Source organism: Chelonoidis abingdonii, chromosome 11, assembly GCF_003597395.2.
Source record: "Chelonoidis abingdonii isolate Lonesome George chromosome 11, CheloAbing_2.0, whole genome shotgun sequence".
Classification (NCBI taxonomy): Eukaryota; Metazoa; Chordata; order Testudines; family Testudinidae; genus Chelonoidis; species Chelonoidis abingdonii.
In genome coordinates, this window is record NC_133779.1 from 28950114 (window position 1) to 28959508 (window position 9395).

At 47.5% G+C, this 9395-nt stretch overlaps 1 protein-coding gene across 4 annotated transcripts in view; it reads right to left on the reverse strand.

The window, feature by feature from the left end:
- TIMM44 (translocase of inner mitochondrial membrane 44) overlaps positions 1-8380 on the reverse strand; it is a 67079-nt gene extending 58699 nt beyond the window's left edge. For 2 of the 4 annotated variants that reach the window (XR_012656792.1, XM_075070815.1), the window contains exons 1-3: positions 8331-8380; positions 3461-3568; positions 2732-2902 (exon numbers count right to left, since the gene is read on the reverse strand). Coding sequence is in view for 3 of the 4 variants with exons in the window: in XM_075070815.1 (XP_074926916.1) it covers positions 2732-2902; positions 3461-3568; positions 8331-8360 (309 nt within the window). In the remaining variant the exon portion in view is untranslated. Of the gene's footprint in view, positions 1-2731; positions 2903-3460; positions 3569-5932; positions 5983-8330 lie in introns of those variants that run through there. The other 2 variants (XM_032799195.2, XM_032799196.2) reach the window with 2 other exon arrangements.
- Between the last annotated feature and the right edge of the window lie 1015 nt (positions 8381-9395).

Sequence of the window (9395 nt, forward strand, 5' to 3'; positions counted from 1 at the left end):
GTATATAAAATCATGAGTGATGTGGAGAAAGTGGATAAGGAAAAGTTATTTACTTATTCCCATAATACAAGAACTAGAAGTCACCAAATGAAATGAATGGACAGCAGGTTTAAAAGAAATAAAAGGAAGTTCTTCACGCAGCGCACAGTCAACCTGTGGAACTCCTTACCTGAGGAGGTTGTGAAGGCTAGGACTATAAAAGCATTTAAAAGAGAACTGGATAAATTCATGGTGGTTAAGTCCATAAATGACTATTAGCCAGGATGAGTAAGAAATGGTATCCCTAGCCTCTGTTTGTCAGAGGATGGAGATGAATGACAGGAGAGAGATCACTTGATCATTGCCTGTTAGGTTCACTCCCTCTGGGGCACATGGCATTGGCCACTGTCGGCAGACAGGATACTGGACTAGACAGACTTTTGGTCTGACCCGGTACGGCTGTTCTTATGATATGCCATGGTCTGCTGCCACCCTCTGTAACATGTCTTGGTATTGCCTGTGATCATCAGGAGAGATAGGCAAGGAGGGATGAGCACCTCATCCAGTGATGAGGAATCAGCTCTACATCTGCCTCTTCCTCAGAGCCCAGCAGTGAAGGAGCCTGGGCTGAGCGGTATGAGGCTTGGGAGGGTGGGTAGTGCTGGCAATATGGGTCCCAGAACGCTCAGTGTGGCTAAGGGGTCAGGACCGGAGGGTGTGGCAGGCCCAAGAGATACCGGAACCAAACCATCGCTGCCGGGCCGTAAGCTGGAGGATAAGGAAGCCAGGGATGCAAGTCCAAGCTGTGCCTGGACAAAGAGGAGGAGGGCTCCAGCTCAGAAAAGTATTCCTAGTCCAAAGATGGCGTGGATGGTGATGGAACAAACAGAGTGGGCCAGCCACAGTGCAGAGTCAGCAGGGGGCAGTCTGGAAGGAGCAGGAGCAGTTGTCCTCCAGAGTAGGAACCTCGCAGATGAGTGGGGAACCCGAGAGAAGAGGAGAAGGCGGGTAAAGTATCTCCTGTTCCTCTGGTGAGAGAAGGGGCTCCACACAACCAGGAGTCTGGGGAGTGCCCTTGGAGATGCCGGAAGACCAAGGCAGGGTCCATGGGGCCAGCTGGACCAAAGGATGTGGAGGTGGCAGCAGGACAGGTGGTGTATGCTCCAGGGACTGCTCCAACAGGGTTGGTACCAGGGCGACCAGCTGTATCGCTGGATCCTTCTTGTGCTTTGCTTTACTCTCGATGCAGAGAAGCTTGGGTGCTGGTGCCACAGTGTTGGGGCATGACATCTCACCTGACCTGCCCAGCTCAGAGAGGAAATGCTGCACTTAGAAGTAGTCCTCAACAGGGATTTGCTCTTATGCTCATGACAGTGCTTCCTACCCTCACGTCTGGGTTTCTCCTTGACTGCTATATCCAGGGCGTGAGAAGTGCTGGAAGAAGCGCTCACCACCAGGTATAGACGGTGCACAGTCTCATGGTTTCCCCCATCCAGTATTTTCGGAAGCAAAGTTTCTGTGCTTCCCGAGTCCCGGATGGGAAAGACTTGCAAATCACCTAATGAGTGACGATGTGAGCCTCCCCGAGGCAGTAAAGACGTCGCTGGTGCCTGTTGCTCATGGAGAATGAGCATGGGAAAGAATCAGTTTTTAAACCCTGGAACACACAGTATAGACCCCAGCGAGGCAGAGGAGCGTACCCCAATTGGGGTAGACTAACACTAATTACTATATACAACTAGCTATCTACAAGAACAAACAAACAAGAACTATACACAAATGGAGCAGGTCACTCTCTTAGCTAAAAAACTAAGAGCAGGAAGGAATGGAGGTTCTAAGTCAGGCCATGCAGCAGTTAGAGGGAACAGGAGGCATCGACATGCACGGCTCCTGGCTAACCTCGGCTAGGAGCACAAGGGGACACACGACACATGTGCAGGTCAACGGACACTGCTAGGAAAAACATCTGGCTCCAGCGCATGGCACACATGTACACCCATATTTGGAACACATATAGGGAACATCACCCAAACAAGAAAAATGTTAAGAGGCAATAATATAAATGTGAAGCAATTCAAGATTATTAATTCCCATTTCCCTGGTTCCTTCACCGTACTGTATCTGGCCACTGAAAGAATGTGCAACCACATACAAGACTTCAGTTCCTCATTAGCGTAATGAAAGCACTTTCTCTCTAGTAAAGCTGTTTTATAATCCATTAAGAATGTGTTTATGTCTAATCAATACAATGAAAGTGAAAAAGCCTTAGTTGTATCTCCATGTCTATAGATAAGTGAATCATGGAATACCAGAGCTGGAAGGGACCTCAGGAGATCATCTAGTCCAAACTCCTGCTCAAAGCAGGACCAATCCCCAGACAGATTTTTGTCCCAGATCCCTAAATGGCCCCCTCAAGGATTGAATTCATAGCCCTGGATTTAGCAGGCCAATGCTCAAACCACTGTGCTATCCCTCCCCCCTTGTTACCTGCTTATTATTTGTGATTTCTATTAAAATGTTTGTTGGAAAGAAATTCCACCAAAAACTGCAGAAATACTTAACTTTACACTTTTTACAACAGTTAATTGCACCTACTGGTGTTTCCATCAGTCAGTCCAAACCTTTCCTGAATACAGCAAGCCGAATAGCTCATTTGCACAGAAGCTTAGGTTACAATACTCTGAATTGTAATAGACTACTGACTGGCCAATGAAGGTGTTGCACCATGAAATAATTCATGATAAATACTTACATATTTCCTCCTTGCTTCCTGGAGTGCATCAGATTCTTCTAGCTTTTTAGCTTCATCCCGGAATTTTTTAATACTTTCTTTCATCTCTTTATTTTTTGCTAATTCCTGTTTGATGTTGTCCACAAAACCTGATATAAAGCCTTTTCTGCCTCCAGAAGAATAATATCTAGACTAAAAAAAATAATTATTAGTGTCTGTACAATCTAAAGAGATTTGCACTTCATGTCTGCCATGCAAAACGATGTGGAAATTAGGCATCTTGAGGATGGCCAAAATACCATAGCCAAGGAGCACTGTGCCTTCAGAATAACAATGAAATATCACACACACTGCACAGAGCACTAGAGGTAAATGTACACAAGCAAAAAAATTACTCTCTCAAGAGGCAAAGGAGTCACACTGTTCTGACTGAGCTGATAGGTTTCAATAACCAGTCAATTACTTCTGTTGAGGATCTCTGCTTTTGATGGCTGCACACATGACTGGAGCCTCACTACTGGATTTTATTAACTGGGCTCATTGCTGGCAATCAAATATATGGAGGGAAAGTTGGTATCTGACAAAACCAAAAAAAATTTTGTCACATTTTTCAAAGCCACACTGAAGTCTACAATCTAGGGTGGCCACTTGTCAGAAGCATATCAATTTCTAGTAGACCCCAATACTCTTATCATTACTAAAACATACTTTCAGTCTAATGCATGCATAAAACCCTGTCTATCAGCATACCTGATGTAGCTCTAAAACAGGCATGCCCATTCTATAAACAATGCCACTAGGGAGTACCGGAGCTGGGTATCTTCCATATATAAGCCTTGTGCCACTGACAAGGCATTTCTGCAAAGAGAAACAAAGAACAAATTTTATCAAAAAATAAAGAAATAATTAGAATCATAGAGTATCAAGATTGGAAGGGATCTCAGGAGGTCATCTAGTCCAACCCTCTGCTCAAAGCAGGACCAATCCCCAGACAGATTTTTACCCCGGTTCCCTAAATGGCCCCCTCAAGGACTGAACTCACAACCCTGTGTTTAGCAGGCCAATGCTCAAACCACTGAGCTATCCCTTCTCCCACAATTAAATGTGCTTGGGCCACACTCAGTGCCCAATGAGCCAGCGGAAAAAGGGAAGCGAAGTACACAGCAAAAAGGGGCATTTCTGGCTAACCTTTGTGGAACAGAAGCTGGGAGCTATACTGGAAATACTCGCTCACCAGAGCTTCGATACACAGAACAAACCAGCACACTGTAACTTTATTATGAATGAAAGCACTGCCGCATCCTTACCACTTACTTGTACAAAACATGAGGGCCAGACTGTAAGCTACACCTCAATATAGGTGGGCCTATTTGTCACTATTTTGGGGAACTGGATGGATATAGTACTGTTCTAGCTAAGTGCCACCCACCATCCCAGAGTAGCTAGATGTTTCTGCTACTATTAGCAGTTAAAAGCTCATGGTGCAATTTAGTTTGCCATCTGTAATCTTCAGAGCTAACATCCAAATGGGATGAACAGGGAAGTTCACACCTCAGAATAACTTTTTCTATTTGCAAACTCAGCCACTACTGGTTTAAGTGATATTTGGAGTATTTCTTTGCAATTTATAGGGTTAGAAACATTTTTTTTTCAAAAAAAACGAACTGTTTCTGCTGCAATGCAGTGGGACAGCCTATCACTGCTTGCAGCTTCAGTTCTACATCCCCTACTCCTGGGGAAATTCTGTGCCACTGTGCAAGTGCAGAATAAATGGCCCCTGCAATTTTTTCCCCCCCTGCAGTATAACTGATTCTGATGGGGAGGTATAGGGAAGCAACAAGAGGGGTCACATTGCAAAAATAGCTTTTGCCCACCATGGGCTGATATGGCACCAGAAGAGAGGGCAGCTAGCTCACGGGTCTGACCGACCAACCAGCCATGGAGAGGAAGGGGGCACTGCCTGCCGAGCCAGGTGAGGAGGCATGGGGGATGGACATAATAGGGCACATGAGGTTGCTGGGGGATCTCACAGACTGGGGTTCAGAAGGGCTAGTGGGGGGACAGACTGGGGTGAGAGCATAGGAGCTAGTGGGGTGACAACATTGTGCCAGGGGCTGAAGGGGGTGGGGGTGCAAGGCCACATGGGGACAGAAGGGTGGGGGTGCTCGGCCACATGGAGCTATGCCAGGCTGAGTGTGGGTGTAGGGTCACATGGAGACATTTGCAGATATGCCTGGGTGAATGGATGCGCAGCGCCACGGGGGGACAGAGGTGCATGGACACACGAGAAGAGGGGCAGATGTGCCTAACTGAATGGGAAAGGCTAGGGGTCAGCCAGGGTCTGTATGGCAGAGACTCCCCATCTCTCTAACAATACCTCTCCCAAAAACCTATTCCATATATTTCTCCTACCCACACTCAACAACCCTCCAAGTTCACTCCCAGGCCACTGCCCAGCAATAACTTCCCTCTCCCTCAGCTCCTCCGTTACCCTGACTCCCCAAAGCCTTTGCACTGCTTCTGAGGGGTGTGGGAAATACGTTTCTGTATTGTAGTTTAAATGAATTACTCAAAGATCTGTATTGCTATTTCCAGTAAGGAATCTATTTGCAGAAAAACATTTCCTGAATTTTTTTTGTTGTCTGTATTGTTACAGACATACTTGCTGACAGGTATTTCGAAATAAATTACCAAAATAATTGAAACTGGCATGGTTATATCATGCTATTTTAATAAAATATGCACAATTTAAAAATCTTGTGTACAGAATTTTTAATTTTTGGCACAAAATTCCACCAGGAGTAATCCTCTTCTTAGACAGACACATGCCAAATTCCTGATTTCAGAAACCAGCCTCTCCCACTGCTGACACGTGAGAAGGAGCCTTCTACAGCTGTATGCTAACAGCAGGGAGACAAGGCAGCCTGACCACACCGAACAAAATATCTGAGCAGCGATGAACTTGGGGTGGAGGAAACAACAAGATGCTTTCTATACAGAGATTTCACAGCAGTTAAACAAGCCACATTATCTCTACTTCATTCAAATACAGAATAGTGAGTCTGTCAGAGCCTGGAATGGAACCCATGTCTCCTGACTCCCAGCATCAAAGTTTCAATACAGTCAGCCTGGGGGAAGGCAGGATCAAGCACTGTTTCCTACCCAAAAGGAAGGATGAGGCCCCCCTAGAGATAAATAGGAAGGCCAGGAACAACATCCCACCTCTGTGAGCTCTCTGTTGGTGGATGCCAGGAACAAACACCTCTTGCTTCCTGAGTTACAGGGAATGGAAGAGAAGCACTTGAAGTATAAATAGAGACATTTTTAAAAAGTCACAAGTTTGTCCCATCTGGCCTGGATGCTAAAACAGCACATCCCTATCCCACATAATAAACCCTTTAGTCCCATCATTGCATTTAAGCTGTACACCGGGATCAGCACATTGCAAAGCTCTCTCCATTCTATAATCCCCATCCCTGAGCCAACTCTCTTTCCCAAAACCAAGGCATGCTCCTTCACACTCAGCCAGCACAAGGCTGTAGCTTCTCCCCAGACCTGCCAGCAAGCTCTTAATGAGCCCCTACCTGTTCAATTCTCACAGCCAATACTGCTTCTTCACATGACTGCCTCTCTCTAGAACCACTCCACCAAAATCACTATGCCCATGCTAAGTCAGACTCCGTTCAGTTAACACAACTCTAATAGGCTTTATGGATGGGGAATATTTGATCTTGCCTTCAAGACTTGTAGTAGAGGACCTCAAAGGCTCTGGGCTCCCATCTTTTCACCAGGCTCGTAAATACTCAAGATCTATCTTGAGCAGCCTGGTTGTTTCCCCTTGCTGCTGCTATAAAGGAACCCCATCCCAAATACCACCAGCTGAAGGCAAGGCTTATTGCTGAGAAAGGGTACTACGTAACTCCCCAAAAATATCTGATACAAAGATCCTTGTAACAGAGTGACTGACAATTAGTTTCCATGTTTGCAAGGAGAAATCTTTCAACTCAGTACCCTATTTACTTTTTCTATCAAAGGTCAAGGGGACAGCTACAGAAACTGAGAAAATACATTTAACCCTGATAAAAGAAAATAATTTTCTACGCCTTCTGCCTATGAAACTCACTGCCACAAGATATGACTGAAGAGCCCAGTTTTTAAAAAGCATTAGATATTTATATGGATAATGAAAACATCCAGTTACATTAAATAGGAAATATAAAACTTTATTCTTCAGGGCCTAAGCCAGTGGTTCTCAAACTTTTGTACTGGTGACTCCTTTCACATAGCAAGCCTCTGAATGCACTTTTTAATATATTTAACACCATTATAAATGCTGGGGACAAAGCAGGGTTTGAGGTGGAGGCGGACCGCTCACAATCCCCCATGTAATAACCTTGCGACCCCCTGAGGAGTCCTGACGCCCAGTTTGAGAACCCCTGGCCTAAGCTAACCATGAAAAGCTTGAAGCTAAGAAAAAACTTCTTCTATATGGGAAATTTATCCCACTGCTGTCCTTAACAAGGTTTCTTGAACTTTCTTCTGAAGCAGATGGTACTGGAAACTGTCTAAGGCCTGGTCTACACTAGAAAATTAAGGCAGTTTAAGTATGTCGCTCAGGGGTACGAATAATCCACACTCCTGAGCAAAGTTGGTAAACCGACCTAACCCCCAGTGTAGACAGTGCTAAGCTGACAGAAGACTTCTTCACTTGACCTAGCTACCGCCTCTGAAGGAGAAAAATTATTTATCCCAACAGAGAAACTCCTCCAGTTGGGGTAGGTAGGGTCTATACGGAATCGGCACTGCTGCAGAGGGGCAGCTGTGTCACTGTGGCATTTCAAGGTAGACACACCCTGAGACAGCCTAGCTACTGTACTATATGACCCATTGGGCTCATCTGAAACAGGGTGAAAAACCCGAGCAGCTATTCGTATCTGGGGTCACCAAAAGGTAATGAGACTCCTGAATCCAATTTCAAACTCTGGAGAGCAATCTCACAAAAAACTTGCCATTTGTTTCATTCATTCATTAACTAGCTGAGCACAGGGAAAGCCTCACACTGAATGTAACATTTTTATCAAATGTCATCAAAAATCAGTCTAACACCACGAAAAGTTATATTAATTTCTTCCACGTGTGCACAGCAACCCACGTGGAGAAATAAAGGTAAACTGCAGCCGCCAGTTGTATTTACTGGATGAAGCCAAGAATGGTGAGGAAGGTAAAGCAGGGCCACCCCGGGCACAGCGCTGAGCCACGGGGACTGTAACGTCCTCTGACCGCCGCTTTCTGCCAGAGGAGCCAGCCCGAGCCCGGGCCCAGCCAGCGCCTTCCCCGCTCTGCTCTGGAGAAACCAGACCTGGAGGTTTCCAGCTCAGCCCCTGTCCCTGCAGCCGCTCCCAGCGCCAAGGGCACCGCCTAGGACTCGGGGCTAGAACCTGCCCGGGCCGCTGCCGGCGACTGGGGCGAGTTACAGTCGCTACCGGCCCGGCCCGGGCCAGGACAGCAGCCTGCGGCAGGAGCCGCGCAGCCCTGCGAGGAGATCTCGGGGCAGCGCTCCCGGCCCCGGCCCGGCCCCCCCCTCGCTCGACCCCTCCCCCAGCCCGGGCGCTCCCCTCACCCGGCAACCCCAGGCCCCCGCCGCCGCCATCTGGGAGCGAAGCGTGTGTGCGACCTTGCCCGCGCGCCGCGTGATGCGTCACCCGCTCGCGCCGGGGGGAGGGCGCGCGGCGCGGCGCGGCGGGGAGTCCCGCGCTCAGAGGCCGCCAGGGTCGGTGACGCGCCTGTGGTAGCGGGTTCAACAGGTCCCCGAAGGCGGGCGAGCTAAGGGCCCGCCTGGGGAGGCAGCGGAGCCAGCGAAGCGCTGCCGAGTCCCACCCGCTGGGGGGCTAGGGGGGTTCGGAGCCGGTCCAGGGGCCCGCAGGCGGGATTTGATCACCTCAACTCTGCCTCCTCGGGCGAGGGCAGCAGCGTCCCCACGGCTGGGGGACGGCGGGTGTTTTGGGGCTCGGCACAGTGATTTCCCTTCCCCCTGGATTTTTCCCAACACCCCCCTTAGTTTTGTGAGCTAGTCACATACCAATTCGGTGACTGTTTGAAATCTGAATTTAAACTGAAACATTGATAACACACTTCAAAAGTTTTGTACAGCGTCTGATAAAATCTGTGTATCTGAAAGAGTGTCCTAGATTTGAAAAGTATGAACGTAGCTTAGCTTCCTTGCTTCCTTATTACAGCTGTTTTTATGGTGTCAGTGCATTCATTTCGGTGATGTTGGCCATCCTAATAATTTTTCAAATGAAGATTTGTAAGCAAAGTCTAAATGAGCTCTCCCTGACAGCTAGTGATGAGCTGGGGTTGCAGGGAAAGGCTTCAGGGCCAGATTATATTGTTACATTCACCCCTAATCTACCTAGGTATCCAGCAAAGCAGAGCTGTGTTGTCCAAGTGATAGATTTTGGCTGGGGTTGGGTTTACAAACCACTTGAATGTGGTGGGAATGGGGGATGAAATGTTCTATTGTACGAGTAAAGCGGCAGTAGAACTGTAGCCTGTGATGATTTGAAAGACATCAAGAGAGAGGGTGAGGACCTGTCCCTCTCCACTCACTGCTCTACAGCCAAAATGCTTCTGAAATAAATGTAGTCAAACTTTACTAATTCTGGTCACTGAGAACGAAAATGAT